General features: G+C 60.0%; 1 protein-coding gene across 2 annotated transcripts; it reads left to right on the top strand.

Moving 5' to 3' along the window:
- Nucleotides 1–6,768: 6,768 nt before the first annotated feature.
- Nucleotides 6,769–10,556, top strand: TIFAB (TIFA inhibitor). 2 transcript variants are annotated; one of them, XM_008255037.5, is made up of 2 exons: nucleotides 6,769–7,390; nucleotides 9,552–10,556. In XM_008255037.5, the coding sequence occupies exons 1-2, from the start codon at nucleotides 7,122–7,124 to the stop codon at nucleotides 10,147–10,149; spliced, it is 867 nt and encodes a 288-aa protein (XP_008253259.3). In that variant the 5' UTR covers nucleotides 6,769–7,121; the 3' UTR covers nucleotides 10,150–10,556. The 2 variants fall into 2 exon arrangements, with proteins under 2 accessions (XP_008253259.3, XP_069931895.1); XM_070075794.2 differs by having other exon boundaries at nucleotides 6,779–7,395.
- Nucleotides 10,557–15,976: the final 5,420 nt, after the last annotated feature.

Genomic DNA, 15,976 nt, shown 5'->3' with positions numbered 1-15,976 from the left:
GTGAGGAGCTTTAGAGCTGTGATGCCTGCCGAGAGAGGACGATCTGAGAATGTACATCTCAGGGCGTCACACTGGGCTCGTCAGTGATGCTGCCGGCCTGGAGCCCAGAGTCACAGCCACTGAGCCACTTCCAGGCTCCGTGGACAAGGTCCAGCCACACCTCTGCAGGCCCCCACCACCACCACGTGCTGTGACTGTGTGGTGTTTATGAGAGGCTATGGCTGCACCCTAAGATGTAAGACACAGCAGGACGGCAGTGACAAACAGCAAATTAAGCACGAAGGCCAACATGCCACATCAACCTGCTGTAGCACCTGGACAGTCAGGAGGGTGCCTGCAGGGGGCGACCTGCAGGATCTGGAGGAAGTCCAGAGCGGCCCCTCCTGCTCTCTGGGTTCCCCGTGGCTGTCTGGACCTGGCGCTTGCTGGTGAGCCCTGGAAAGCACAGGGCCCTGTCTGTCACTCCCCCATTCGCGGAGGAATGACACAGGACCCTGCGTTGTTCTTTTGTCTGCTCAGCCCTTCCCGGGTTTGCTGCTGGTCCTTCCCGGGTTGGCTGCCAACCCTTCCACCTCCGTGGAGGGGCAGCTCCCCCTGCCACTTTCCCCACTTCCGCGGGGGAGCGGCACACCGCTTGCCAGCTCTCTCGAGGGCTGCTCAGATGTTATCTGGATGTTCCTGGTGCGTGTGGTCTCTCTCCTCCTTTATAGTCCTCTTCCACCAATCCCAACTCTGCTACCCACACGCCGAGCACGCTGCTCTCCTCCAATCAGGAGCAGGATCAGCTCCTGCAGCTCATCAGTCAAATTGGCGAGAGGCAGCTGTGTAGAAGTTGTTTACTCCTCTCCCAGCGCCATATTGTGGGAGAGCAGATGCATAGAATAAGTCTTAATTCCAGTAACTTAGTCTAGTCCGAGTTGCTCCCCACACCTGTCTTAGGATGCAGTCTCTCCCTGCTATTCCTTTTTATAGATCTATTTATTTATACAAAAGACAAAGCGAGAACAACCTTCCATCTGTTTGTTCACTCCTCAAATGGCCATTACAGGCAGGGCTGGCCAGGCTGAAGTCAGGAACCAGGAGCTCCATCGTGGCCTCCTACAGGGATGGCAGGGACCCAAACACTTGGACCGTCTCCCACCACCTCCCCAGGTGCACTAGCAGGGAGCTGGGACTGGAGCTAGCACTCCAATATGGGACGCAGGGGTTGTCAGTGTGGCCCAACCCCCTGGGTCACAACGCCTGCCCCGTACTGAGTCAACTCGTACTGTTCTTCAAGACTCAGCCTCTTTGACCCCCAGGCTGTGCTTGCCGGCTCCTTGGGACCCCTGTGCGTCACTCCCACAGCACCGGCACCCACTGAAGAGCCTGTTTCCAGCATTGGCCTGGGCCTCCTTGAAGCCAGGATTGTCTCAAGGTCCTTGGTTACTGCAGAGCCACCCAGGGCTGGGGGCACAGGAGGCCTTCCTCCTTGGGAAGAGACCCGGGAACCCAAGTGGAAGCAAGTCAGCATCCAGGAAGTTGGCTGTGGAGGCAGGGGGGACTGGCAGTCACCAGGCTCCTGTCCTGTCTGTGGACAGCTGCTAGGCCCTTGGGATCAGAGCACGTGGGTCCACAGAGCCACTCTCCCCGGAAGTTTCCATCTTCCCACTTTACCCCCGACTGAAATGCAGGACAAGTGTCTCTATCATGCCCTCCGGAGCGAGGCCGTGATCAAAACACACAGTCAACACAGAGGGCAACGTACAGCGGGGGAAGTATTTGTAAATTCCGTACGTCAGGCACCAGCACACAATGTTTCAGGCTGCAGCTACCACGCTGACCTCACGTGGTTACCATGCTGACCTCATACGGAAACATGGCCCAGGGTTGTCAGAGTCATCGTGGCTTGTGTAAGCACCATCTAGAATGTTCACACAGGGACAAAACCACCAAACGACACCCTTCTAAGGAAATATCCCATCATCAAATGATGCGTGACTGTATCTGATAAGGGGTTAATATCCAAAATATATAAAGAACTCCCATAGCTCAACAACAACAAAACAAGCCAATAAAAACATAAAGGACTCAAGTAGACTTCTCTCCGGAGAGCACATCCAAGTAGCCAACAATCAAATGAGAAGGTAATTCAGCACCGCCAGTCACTAGGGAGATGCAAATCGGAACCACAGTGCGGTAGCCTCTCACACCCATCAGGACGCTGTCCCACAAACAGAGCTGTCAGCAAACAAGGGCAAGCAGGGAAGGAGCCAGAGAGCAGGTGCTGGTGAGGGTGTGGAGAAACCGGATCCTTGTGCTCTGCTGGGGTAGGGGGACATCCAAGGGCACAGCTCTGATGGAAAATGCTACAGCAGGTCCTCCAGAGGTTACAAACAGGACGACCGACCGCATGACCCCGCACGCCTGCTTCCGGACACACACCCTAAAGATGTGAAAGCAGGGACCCTGCATTCGTAGCAGCAGTCGTCACGTTAGCTAAAAGGCAGAAGCAACACAAATAGGCACTGGCAGACAGAGAGACTGCGGCATTTACCTGTAAGGGAGCAGTGCTCAGCCGTTCTGACACGCGCCATTATGTGGCTGAAACTTAGACACTGCTAAGGGGCGGGCGCCAGTCACCAAGAGGTCAGTGAAGCAAGCTTTCTTCCCAGAAGACAGCTTCAAGGGAGAGAAAGTGGAAGGGAGGCTCTCAGGGGCTGGGGCAGAGGCGACGGGGCGTTGTCCCCTGCGTGTGGAAGGGCTCTGCAGGACCGTGTAAACCGACCAAAGCCACTGAACAGGGCTCAGATGGTGGTGTCCTGTCTGACCATCGTTGAAACCAGACTCCGCCTATCTGCAGAGGGACACCTGTTTCTTGTCCTGCTGCTGGCAGGTCTGCTCCGCCCACCTGGAGGCACCGGGAAGCCCCAGGAATCCCCACACGAAGGGTTCTCTTCCCCGTCTGTTGGAAGTCTGCCGTTGACGGCGAGCTCCTTTCAGAATTACCCTTAATTCCAAACTGCAGTTTAACACGTTCAGGCTGGGCTTTTGCTCTCTGAATCACAAGCAGCAGCTATGTCTGATGAGTGTTCTGTTGATTGCAGGCCCTCTTTCCCGGCCAGCCTCGCCTTCCCCAGACCCTGCTACCCAGTCCAGTGGTAACAAGGAGGTCCACAGTGAGAACCACGGGGGCCAGCATGGTGGTGCAGCCGAGCAAGCTGCCACGCCTGACGCCGGCATCCCATCCTGGAGAGCTGGCTCCAGTCCTGGCGGCTCCACTTCACACCCAGCTTCCTGCTAGTGCACCTGAAAAGTCAGCAGACGATAGTGCAAGTACTTGGGCCTCTGCTACTCATATGGGAGACCTGGATGAAGTTCCAAGCTCCAGCCATTGAGGCCATGTGGAGAGTGAACCAGTGATTGGAAGATCCTCTCCCTCTCTTTCTGAGTCACTCTGCCTTTAAAAAAAAAAATTTTTTTTTGAAGTGACAGCTACTTGCTGTCTGTGTGGCCGGCCCCACCCCCGCACAAGGTGAAATCCAAGGTTTGCAGGAACTGCCAGACACCCCTCTTTGAGGCATCCGTTGCGGCTCCAGGCATTGCTGCATTTAACACTGAGTAAGATGGACATATGAAGAACTGGCAGTAACAACGAAATCAGGCTCAGCCATGAATCTGGGATGGGCCGGGCCATGGGCCAGGACCAGAACAGCACCAGAGGCTCCACCCCTTTCCTGTCTGTCTGCCCAGTGGAGGAAATGCATCCTAGTGAAACCATCAGGGCCAGATCCCCATCAGGGCTCGGGCCAGGGCACCCTGACAGCTGCTCCAACTCCAGGGGATCCCCAAGAAGAAGGCGGGGTACTGGCTTGCCCCTGGTGTGGGGGGGCATGAAACAGAGGAGTTGAGGGTGAGGACGTGGGGCTCCGACCTGGGTTTCAGAGTCAGCTCTGCTCCTTGGTGTCTGGGTGGTCTTGAATCAACTGCTGACTTAATGCCACCTCAGTCCCGCCTTTGTAAAATCAGCCGACTGCTGACTGCCGGAAGCCTTCTCAGAACTACGGTGAGGATTAAACAAGGTGGCTCATGGTGGGCTAAGCCAGGACACAGCTTCCACAGCAACCTCACGGCAGTAAAATCCAAACACCTGGGCGCCGCTGCCATCATTCGTGCCAGGCAAGGGTGCAGGGGGTCCGCCGTCAGCCCCCTCTGCCAGGCCCCACTCCCACACAGCAGAGCCCTACTCACCCTCCGGTGGCCTCTCCTGGGCTCTGTCCGTCCCTGGTGGGTTAGGTGCCCCTCGTGGGTCCACAGCTCCGTGCCTCCACACCCAGGCCCAGATGCTGTTTTTCTGTCCTGATGGGCGCAGTGACAACAGCTGCATCCCCACCCCGACACTGGAGGCTTCCTGGGCACCAGGTCTCCGCCGCCTTTCCTTCCCCGCCCCTCTCACTGCGGGGAGTCAGCCGCACTCTGTTTCACAGAGCTCCTCCGGGCTCTGCCTTAAGCCGGGCCCTTCCCTGGGTTACTTCACAGAGGCAGAGCCTCTGCCCAGCACCTGTGCTCAAAACCCCCGGCGCCCGGCCCCCAGCCTCCAGCTCTCGCTCCCTGCTCTATTTCCAACACCTGTCGTGGGTTCTCCCTGAGCGCTTTCAAGCACTTTGAGGCTGAGACGCAAGGAACCCTTGCTTCCCCTCTTGGTGGGACCCTCCTCCGCCTGGAGGTCCCTGTGCTTAGGGATGCTGCCATCTGGCGGTCACAGGTCATCAGGGCACCTTGGCGCAGGAGACCTGGACCTAGGCCCCCTCTTTGCTGAGCGCCACAGGCACCAGGCAGAGAGGCTGGGAGGTGTGACCAGGAGTCCCACAGACTGGGTTCAAATCCTGCTTCGGACAGCTCCCTTGGGCGAGTCGCCAGACGGTTCCGAGCCTCTGTTTCCCCGTCCGTAGCGTGGGTAGCCTTCCCCAATGCCAGGGGCACGGGTCCCAGCAGGAGGTCCCTCCAAGAGCATCCATGCCACTCAGCTATCATTTCAAATGCAATGTAGGGGAACCGTGTACGTCAGGGGCTCCACCCCAAACCTATGCTTGTCTTCAGAGGAAAGGGGTCCCCCTAAGAATTCAGGGTGCATGCAGGCTGTTTGTCTCCTTCCCCTGCCCCTGACAAGGGCTCTACGGGAGGTAGCTCTCATCACATATCTTGTTTAGCCCCAGCAGTGATTGCAAATTGTTCCCGTTTTACAAGTCAGGAAGCTGAGGTTCAGAGAGACTGTGTCACTTGCTTGAGAAAGACCTGGGAGCAGGGGATGTCTGGGAGGCTGGGGTCTCCACGGAGCAGCCTTGTGGGCTGGGGAGGGGCTTCCTCACTGAGCAGGGACCCCCTGATCTGGCTGCACTTCCCCTCCCCCACTCCAGCCTGCCGCTCTCCATCTTGGGACCTACAGCCAGCGCCTGCCATCCCTGTCCCCACAGCCCCCGGAGTCCCTCCTGGCTTCCGTAAGAAGCTGTGAGCTCCCTGGTTTCAGTTCCCCCTCCTGAGGGAAGGACTCTGACCCAAATTATTGAGGGCATGAGGACCGCATGCACGTCTCCTCTGCCCGCTCACTTCCCTGTCTGGGGCACAGCTGCAGCAGGGAGTGGGGTGTGGTGCCCCACCCCCAGGAAACGTCAAGGCCCAGAGGACTTACCCGTAGTCACATAGCTGGGGAAAAGCCCTCCGCCAGGCCCCTGCCCTGCTGGCGGGTGGGAGTGTCTAAGCATCCCCGAGGTCTGTGCCTGGGATGTCTGAGGAGGAGGCCCTTGGCCATGGCTGGGGACGCTTGCTAGGCCAGCTGGTCTTTGTGCTGGGGAGACCCATGGGAGGAGAGGCCCTGGAACATGAGCGGCCCCCTGTGGCTCAGCCAGGGTGCTCTGGGGCGGTGACAGTCTGTGTAGCTTCCACCAAGTGCAATGCACAGAGCATAAGCTCACACTGGGATACCGCTCTCTCTCTCCACGCACTCATCACCACTACACCTTCATTCTGGAGAAATTCCTTGTGTTGCTTCCCAGCTGCCATGGCTGGACTGTGTTCCACCAGAATGCATGTTCCGGGAGCCCCGCTTCCCCAGGATGTCTCCGTACTGGACGATGGGCTCTTCACAGAGACAGTGGAGCGAACATGAGGCCGTTGAGGTGCGCCCTGCTTTGGAGCCTTTGTAAAACGCGGACAGCGCCACGTGAGAACAGAAGCTGGCATTGGGCCACAGAGGGCAGCTCGCCCGGGAGCTGCAGGAGAGGGCCAAGGAGTCTCTCATGTCGCGTGGGAGTCCACGGAACCACCCGCGTGGGAGTCCTAACCTTGGTTTTCCAGGCTCCAGAAATGACAGACAATGGACTTTTGTGCCCAGTTTGTGGTGCTTCGATTACCTTTTGGTTGCTCTCTGCAGAAATCATCCTGCTCTGTGGCTTTTGTTGCCCAGAACGGGGAGGACCTCCGTTCTCGGAGCAGAAGCAGCAGGCTGGGGGCTGCGCAGCACCCAGGAGCACCCAGCTCTCCTGAGGCACATCAGAGAGGCACCTGCGGGCTGACGGAGGTGGCCTGGGCTGAGCCTCTCACCTGCGGGCTCTCCCACAGGCTCCAGGACACCAGGGCTTGATGGCAGGAAGAGCAAAAGTTATGCAGATGACTCGCACTGAGCCCTCCCCTCCTAGGGCCTTTCCTGCCCCGTGTGGAACACAGGCACCTGTCCTTGTCATCATGGCAGGCTGGCGGGTAAGGGAGGTAACGAGTGACAGACTGGCGGACTAGGAAGCTGTACTGGGGGGGGAGGGAGGAGACGGCGCCCTCCTAACCCTCAGTCACTTCTAGGGCAGCCAGAGACCGCAGGGCTGGGCATGCGGCCAGCAGAGCCAGGAGGGGCAGGTGCATGAGCCGGGCACCCTGCTGTCCTCCTGCCGTGAGACACTCAGGGGGCTGCCACTTTGCCAGTGGCTTCCTTGTTCAACCTGTCCAGCCAGTAAGTTCTCTCACAGTGCCCCAGGCAGAGAGGGAACCCTCTGTCCTCCAAGCTGCTGTGCCGCCTTCAGGGGACGGAGGGAGAGCGATTTTGCGGATGCACTGGGTGCACGTTCAAGGTCCCCAGGGATGGAATAGTCTAGATGGACAGAGCTGAAACCCAGGAGGAAGTGACACTCTTAGGAGGGGACCCGGGCTGGGATTTCTCCACCTCTCAGTGGGGGACGCAGTGGGGTTGCACTTCAGTGCGAAGGTCACTTTCACTTCTCTTCCCAAGCAACAAAGCCGAAGGGTGCGCCAATACATCGCGTTCTGGAACTGAAGTCTTGAGAGCCTCTCTCATCCCTGTCCGGGGCCCGCGGCTCCCTCCGAGAGCTCCCAGCGCAGAGCGAGAGGCAGACGTGCCTCCACGGTAAGGTAGGTGGGGGACAAGGGGAGGGGGACTGACAGGGAGGGGAGGAGCAGGGCAGGCGTGGGAGGAGGGCTCCTGGCAGTGCCCACTCCAGGTCTCCCTGCTGCCTCCTCCCAGAGCAAGTTTAAGGCAGAGCTTTGGCCTCCCCGGAGATGCCAGGAGGGTGGTGGCTGCCAGCTCTGCACGTCACACGGCGCAGCAGCGATACCTTCTTCCTGGGATTCCTTCAGGGTTGCTGGGCCAGGGGTGGGTGTCTGGCCATGAACTCTTGAGTTTCTGGCTGGGTCTGAGGGTGCAGATGCCCAGCCCGTAGCCTACACCTCCGGAGAGGCCCTGGGACCAGAGGTGGGTACCGGCAGAGGCCACCAGGGTGTCTGTGTGCAGGGAGAAGGGGGCCCCGCTAACCGGGGCGGCAGAGGGCTGGAGGCCTGCAGGGACACCGAGTCTGTCCGTCTGCTCCAGGCCCCATCTCGCAGCCTCTAGGGACCAGGCTGCCACCTGTGCTGTCTCTGGCCTTGAATTCACCCCATGTGGGCTTCCTCCCATTTAACCACACACCAGGTGTGCCCTGGACACCTGCTGGACCAGGTGCGAGCTCTGCGGGGCAGGGATGGCCTCACAGCCTGGCCACCCGCACCCCCCTGCTGCCCTCAGGAGGCTTTGCAGATGCAGGAGAGAAGCTCAAGCAAGACATGACTGGGGCCCACGGAGCTCACACAGGTGTTGCAAGAATGGACTGAAGCAGGAGGCGGGGCTGGCCAGGCGTCCCAGGGGCATTCTCCCTGCTGTTGAGGTAGAGGGCAGGGAGAGGTCACCTCCCCCAAGGAAAAGAGCTTCATAGAACAGGGAACATCTGAACCTGGCCTTGAAAGGGGAGCGATATTTGGACACAGTTTGGAATGAAAGATACCTTCTTCTTATATAAAGGATTTATTTATTTGAAAGGCGAGTTACATAGAGAGAGGGAAGAGAGAGATCTTCCATCTGCTTGTTCGTTCCCCAAATGGTTACAATGATCCCCGCTGGGCCCGACTGAAACCAGGTGCCTGGAACTCCACCCAGGTCTCCTATGTGGGTGGCAGGCACCCAAGCCCTGGGGCCATCAGCATTGCTTTCCCAGGTGCACTAGTAGGGAGCTGAATCAAAAGTGGAGCAGCCAGGAATGGAACCAGTGTTCATATGGGACGCTGGTCTCACAGGGAGCAGCTTAACCCTGGCCCCGAAAGACGCCTTCTTAGCAGAGACCATGACGTGAGCGAAGCCCGGCGCCAGGAGGTGCATCACCAGTGTGGGTGGTGGCCACACACAATGTGTGCTCCTCACACCCACGCAGGAGCAAAGATGACCATTGCAAGTGGCCTTCCCATGTCTCCAACCAGACCCTCAAGGACAGTTCCCAGAGCGGGGGTGACGGGACAGTGGGTGTGAGCACTTCTTGCCGCAGCCGCCAGGGCCAGCCACCCTCACTACTGCGTGTGACAGCTCTGGGCCCCCTCCACCCTCTTCATCAAGCTCTGTTTCTGCCCCAGCTGGTGGGGACAGGGAGGGGAGCTGCTCGCCCCACTCAGGTCGGTGAGCACACGGATCAGTGCCTGGGCCAGGGCAAGCACTTGGCACACGCTGGGGGTCCTCAGGCCACGCGTGTGGGTGGTCCTTTCCCAGGACCCACGCGGCTTCTCTCTCCCACGTCCCTCCACGGCTTCCGATGCTGGATGCTTCCATCTCCTCCTCCAGCTGGGCGCTCCGGACAGAGAGGACTCCGCTCCCATCATCTCTGCTTCTCCCCAGCAGCTGGCTTGGGGCCTGCCTCGAAGTCCTCAGCAAGGGTTTGCTAGGTGACTGTCAGATACAAGGACGGCGTGGCCTGTCTGTCTACCTGTCCCTTCCCATAGGGCGGCGCCAGGTTGTTCCCAAGTGCCCAATCAGCCCCCGGACCACAAGCTGGTACACCTCATCTCTCGCACAGTCCTGCGTGCACACGGAAAACGGCAGTTCCGCCACACCTCCATCCTGGCTTGTGCAGGGTGGTTGGATCCAGGGGCACAGGCTCCGTTTGGCTGCACGTGGCCAGGGTCCCGGAGGCCAGCGTGTGTGTCTGGGCTCGAGGAGTCGCAGGGATGCATCCGGCTCCAGCCAAGTCTGCGTGTCTGTTTTCCATCAGGTTCTCATCCATGGAGAGGCCCCTCACCGTCCTGCGTGTGAGCCTATACCACCCCTCCCTGGGCCCGCACACCTCTGCCAGCGTCCCGCCCCGGCTACAGCACGACACCAGCCCCCTGCTGGTGGGGCGGGGGCGGGACGCCCACCTCCAGCTGCAGCTGCCCCACCTCTCCCGCCGACACCTGTCCCTGGAGCCCTACCTGGAGAAGGGCGGCACCCTGCTGGTCTTCTGCCTCAAGGTGCTGAGCCGCAGGGGCCGCGTGTGGGTGAACGGGCTGACGCTGAGGTTCCTGGAGCAGGTCCCCCTGAGCCCCGTCAGCTGGGTCTCCTTCTCCGGCGTCCAGATGCTGCTCCACGTGGAGGGCGGCCCCTCTCTGGAGGCCTTCACCTGCTGCTTCAGCCTCAGCCCATCGCCCCTGGTGTGCAGGCCGAAGGCCGAGGAGAGCGACGAATGGGAGAGCACCCACCAGGAGCAGCCTGCCCCAGGGCCGGGGGCCACAGGTCACCTGCACTTTCCCCACGGCCCTTCCCAGCCATGCCCAGGAGGCGGGGCTCAACTCCAGCCCTGGAGAGAACCCCTGGATGCTGCCCTCTGCTAAGCCAAGCTGCGGACAGTGACGCCTGGCGGAAACAGGCTTTGAACTCTCTGAGCAGCACGGTGGAGGGTGACACCCGGGCCACGGCCGGCTTGCTCCTAATGAACTGGCTGGCTGTGCCAGCACTGACCAGGAAAGATGCCCCCTGCTGTGAGCTGTGGTGGTACCAGCAACTTGGTGCGTCTTAGGGGCCCCACGGGCTTCCGGAGCCTCCCCTGTCTCACTAGGAATGACTTTCTGTTGCTCATCTCGCAGGCTGCCTGAGGGCAAGAGTCTGAGGTTACCCTGGGGTTGCGGGTGCACATGGATCAATTGTGGCAGCTCCGAGTTGCCTGGGCTCTCCAATACCCACAGGCACTCGGGGCTTAGGGGACCCTGTGTCTAATAAACTGCAAGCCTGCATGAACCTGGCAAGCTCCGGAGGATTCTCCAGGCCCACCTGGGCCGCGCAGTCACACAGAGGCAGGGGCGGGAAAGCTGGAGGAGGTGCGGGAGGAAATCCGGAAGGTAACGCTCACGTTTCTGGAAGGCACACAGCAGAGCTCAGGGCTTCTGTGGATGGGAGCTGGGAGCCGGGCCTGCGGGTCATTGTCACCCCGCCCCCCCTTCCTCACCATCCCCTCCTCGCCGGCACTGCTGGACCTGTTTTGGCAGAGGTCTTCAGGAGAGGGGTTGGGCTTGAGTTCTCCCAATGGAGTAGTCCTTCCAGGAAAGGGACTGGGAGGGAGCCAGGCAGGCCACAGAGCATCAGCACACGGTGGGAGCAGAGTGCCAGCAACCACCTGCCAGGCCAGCCCGGGAGCCAGTGAGGGTGAGCTAGAGGCAGGTGTCCTTGTAACCCTGGTGGTTGCCACGATCCCAGACCCGCTGGCAGGCATCCACACACTGAGGCGGGCTCACGAACCCTTCCTGGGATGCTCACACCTTTCCTCACACCACGTTTTCAAGACAGGAGGGGACTGCCCAACCCAGGTCCCACTCATCCCCAGTCCAACCCCATTTAAATCCTCAGCTCCGGCCGGCACCGCGGCTCACTAGGCTAATCCTCCACCTTGCGGCGCCAGCACACCGGGTTCTAGTCCCGGTCGGGGCACCGGATTCTGTCCCGGTTGCCCCTCTTCCAGGCCAGCTCTCTGCTGTGGCCAGGGAGTGCAGTGGAGGATGGCCCAAGTGCTTGAGCCCTGCACCCCATGGGAGACCAGGATAAGTACCTAGCTCCTGCCATCGAATCAGCGCGGTGCACCGGCCGCAGTGCGCCGGCCGTGGCGGCCATTGGAGGGTGAACCAACGGCAAAGGAAGACCTTTCTCTCTGTCTCTCTCTCTCACTGTCAACTCTGCCTGTCAAAAAAAAAAAAAAAAAAAAAAAAATTAAATCCTCAGCTCCGGGTCCCCACCCCTCCTGGCAGCTGGATTATGGGTTTGGCTCAGGCCCTGGTCTACACACCCGACACCGCTTTCCTTTGCCTGCCTGGACAGCCCTGGCATGTGAGTGACTCCTTCTCAGCACCGCTCTGGTCCCTGCATGCTCTCAGCTCCCACACACACGCGTGCGCACAGACACACACACACACACAGAGGAACCCCGTGACGGCTCCCAGCTGCTGCTCCCCTTCTTACTCTACTGTGATCTTGGACCCTCAACTCAGTCTGCCTGTTTCTTCAAGCAGCGGGGAGAGGGCACCCACCCCCTGAGAGTCACTGCGACTGCGTGGAAAGTACCTTTTGTCATCCCCAGTACACAGTAGGTGCTCAATAAGCCCAGCTCTCATTGCCCAGGTCAGTGGGATGGTGTGAATGCATGCAGGCCCATGGATTCGGTTCATCCACGTGCAGGTGCACATATTTACACACGCACACACACACTCGTCAACTGCATTCAGGCAGACCCCAGACCACCACAGTTGTCTGAGACACTGTCTGGGAAGTTCGAACACACCCCCTGTGCCTTCTCTGGCCAAGAAGCAGCCAGGAGGAAACAGTGGCAGACGGGGCAGTGCAGCCTGCCCCAGCCTGGAGGAAGGAATCTCGTGGCCCAGGGTGGCCCCGTGAGGGACGTCAGCCTCCAGGACCAGACATCACGAGTCCATTTCCTCAGCAAGACCTTGCACTGCATGCAGATGGGGCCGTAGCTGGGTGGATTCCTGGGGTCCACCGGGAGCTGGGTGGAGGACAGGTGGACAACCAGATGGGAACTGCTGGTCTAGGCCGCAGTCCCCTTGGGTGCCAAGGTCTGAGCCGGGCTTCCAGGCCAGGCATGATGAGAAGGGACGGGAGGACAGCTGGCCAAGTGGGCCACAGGGTCAGGAAGCAGTGGGCAGTCAGCAGAAGTGGCTGTCTCTGCCTCCTGCACCCCTGCATGGGGGCCACCCACGGTGCCAGTCGGGGAGAACGGGGCTGGTGCTCCTTCCTAGGTTTTGAGCCTGGAAATCCCAAACGCAAGCAGAACCCCAGGGCTTGGGGATTCTGGGTGGTGACTCCTCAGGACGGCAGATGGACATGACAAGGGTCTGTGTCACAGAGTGACAGCTCTCAGCCACCAACCGGGGCATACAGGGCGTGGGCACCTCCAGCAGAGTTTGCGAGGGGCTCTGAGCAGTGGCAGCGAGGGCTCCGGCTGGCTGCATTGGTCTGGGCCTGCTACCCACCAGTTCCCGTGGGATCTGGTGGACCGCTCTCCTGGACCACACATATCAGACCTGCTGCGGCCACAGCAGGCTGGGAAGTCACCCCGAGACGTCTGCATCTTCAGGCAAAGGCTGGGTGAGGGCAATGCTGAACCTGAGGCACTGAGTTCTGTAGAACAAGGCGTGGCGTTCAAGGCTTCAGCAAGGACCCAGGAAACTGGGCATTCACGTTACGATGTGTCAAACAAGACTTAGTAGCGGGGCTGGTTCTAGGTCTCCCAGGGAGCTGGGATAGGAACTGAGAGCTGATCCTTTGCACAGCTGCCCACCGAGCCACCATGCTGCCATCAGCAGAGAGGCAGGCAGAAGCCAAGAGCACCGCGGAGTGTGGACCGCCTCCATTTTCCCCTGCAGCACGCATTGCCACGGGCTGCGGGCTGGGATCCCATCCGCTGCACGACTCGCTCTCAACTCTGCTCTGCTTCCTCTCTCTCCGCCTGCACCCCACACATCCGGCCCCGGCTGGTGTCCCCATCGCCCAGTAAAGGGTGGCAGGTCTTCCGGCCACACAGGGTCCTCAGAGCTTCCCCGGGGGGGAGTGAGTAAGCCCAGCTCCTCCGCCTGTAAGAGGAGATGCAGAGTCTCACGGGTGCCCTCACGTTGCAGGGCTGTGATTCCTCTTACCTTGAACGTGAACCCACAGGCGGATTAAAGCGAAATAAAACCTACCATTTGAGTCTCATTCTCAGCTGATTGGAAACACGCATTCCCGCCCCGCCCGTGACCGGGAAGTTATTATCTTTGTGCGGAGTTTGTAAACTCTTTACGACTGGGGCGGGTTTAATCCTGCTGGGGAACACTGATGCGGGGATAAACGGCTCCCCTTCTCCCCTACTTTCCAATCCCACGCTCTGCTGGGAACCAAGCCTCCTAGGCGAGGGATGTGGGGAGCCAGGCGATCCCCAACAGGCGAGGTTAATTATTTTCTCCTTTAGACCACGTGAGTTGAAGGGGCTCCCAAACACCGTCTGCAAGGGGCCATTTCCACTAACAACTGTCTCCCTCAAGGAAGCCCATGTACCGGGGCCATGCCTGTTGTGTCCAGGGGGCAAGGACCTCCATCCCGCTGTGATGCCCACTTCCTTAAGGGGCTCCTGCAGCCAGGTGGCCCGCTCCAGACACAGGGGAACCACCAGGAAGGAGATGCAGAAAGGATTGGCCCCAGAAACAGGGAGAGAGCCAAGGAGGCACTGCCCCCCGCCTTCTCCGCTCCCTGTTCTTCACTGCTGTGTCACCAAGCAACAGCTCACGTGCGGCAGCCTGGCTATCTGTCGGCCAGGCTCAGAGCCCGGCTTCCTGCCTGGCCTGGCCCAGGCACCTGCCTCGCTTCCCCTTACAGACATGGAGGCAAGGCCAGGGCGTGAGTGTCCAGAGAAAAGCAGAGGCCTGGTGTGAGGGCTACATGGGGCAGCCGGGGTTTCTGGAATTGCTTGTCTACAGGGTCTGAGTCCTCGCTGCAGGTGGGCTGGGAACGCGGAGCCTGCGTCGCCTTGCGCTGCAGGGTGCAGTCAGGGAACAAACGCCACTCCAAATATCCCAGAAGCATAACTCAGGGAATTGGGCACCTGAGTGATGGAACTGCCGCGAGGCCAAGTAGGGGACGCAGCTCAGATGGGAGCGTGAACAGGAAGTGGCCACGGCTGCTGGCTGTGACCCATGGGGCCAGAGGGACAACCCAGAGAGGAGGTGGCAGCAGAGCCCGCGCCAGAGCTACTGCAGAGTCCCTGTGGAAGCTGGGGCTTCGGAGGCGAGGCTGCCCAGGGGGCTGGAACCACAGGGGAGGCACTTGCTGCCTGAGAGTCTGAGAGGGAGAGATATCCGGGCTTCTCTCCTTTTCCCGCCCTCAATCTCCCACCAGGGGCTCCCATTGGCTGAACCAGCCAGATGCAGCTGACAGGTGAGCTGCATCCCTGCAGGATGGGGCCGAGGCGAGTAGTGGGAGTGATGGATCTGAGGACAAACTCTGTGGCTGGGGGAGGGTGGGGAGGGAGGAGGAAGAAGAGGAGGAGGAGGAGGAGGATGGGGAGGCCACTTCAGTGCCCCTCAGCCTTGCCTGGGACCGTGGTGTAGCCACAAATGGGGAGAGCAGAGAAGGAGACCCATCTAGATGTGTCCACTGCCGGGGGCACCTGAAGGCGACGGGCAAACACTGGTCCCTGCTCCAGCACCCTCAGTCCCACCTGTGTGACCCTCAGCACCTGTAAGAAAGGAAGGGGAAGGCAGAGGAGGGTGAGGGCGGGGCAGGGAAGCCCAGAGGAGGAGCCAGGCATGGCCCGGCTGGGCCCACACAGCTCCCACGGGACACCAGAATCCCCTCCCCCAAGATGTAGGTGTCCCTGGAGGCCGGCAGGTGCAAATCCTACTGCCCCCCGGAAACTTCCTTCGTCACCCGAGTGCCTTTCCCTCACCTATAAAACGGGGAGGGTCTTACTGTCCACTTCACCTCCGTGAACGTTGAAGACAACATACACAGGAAACTAGGGCGTGTCCCTCGTGAGTCTCAGTAATGTCGCCATCCACAGTGACCCCACCCACCTCCAAAAGTGCCTTCCTCCCACAAAGAGGAGCCTTATCCTCCCTAGCTCTGAGTCGGTGCTGGGATATCCCCATGGGATCATTAGCCAGTTACCCATGGGACAAAAGACCCCTTCCTCAGTGAGAGTCCACGTACTGGGGACCCACCTGTGCCATGCACTGGGTGTGGGGCCACTTCAGACGTCGACTTGCTGGAACCTCCCAGCATCAGAGCCCTGGCCGCAGCGTGTCTTAGGCAGCGACCCGGCACCAGGCAGGTCCCTGGGGAGGTGGGAAGGGGGCTGGGAGGGAGGACTGGGGTTGGGGAAACAGGCTTCTCTGGAGCCGAAGCCCCGTGAGGCTGCTGCTGGAAAGGCTAAACCACACTTGAAGCCTCCAGCGCTCTGGCTGAAGGGGACTTTGTTCCATGAATGGAACCATCTTTTCCATGGGACCCCAAGCCCAGGAGCCAAAGGCATCACAGTAGGGCCATGCAGGGCCCCACACCCCTGATGCCTCTGCTCCCTGCCAACAGGGTTCCTGTTTCCGGGTTCTGGCTGCTTGGTAGAGCCCAGACACCCAGCCCTTTGCCACATGGAAACACACAGCCAAGGTCCAGAGCTCCTGCACT

Source organism: Oryctolagus cuniculus, chromosome 6 (genome assembly GCF_051225735.1).
Source record: "Oryctolagus cuniculus isolate XC-2025 breed Fujian yellow rabbit chromosome 6, ASM5122573v1, whole genome shotgun sequence".
NCBI lineage: Eukaryota > Metazoa > Chordata > Mammalia > Lagomorpha > Leporidae > Oryctolagus > Oryctolagus cuniculus.
This window is presented reverse-complemented; position numbering and strand designations above follow the sequence as displayed.

Bases quoted from the DNA above. Each gene is read 5' to 3' on its own strand.
- TIFAB (XM_008255037.5), top strand. From the start codon at position 7,122: ATGGACAGAGCTGAAACCCAGGAGGAAGTGACACTCTTAGGAGGGGAC. The intron at 7,391-9,551 runs GTAAGGTAGGTG...GTTTTCCATCAG, and splicing joins GAGGCAGACGTGCCTCCACG to GTTCTCATCCATGGAGAGGC.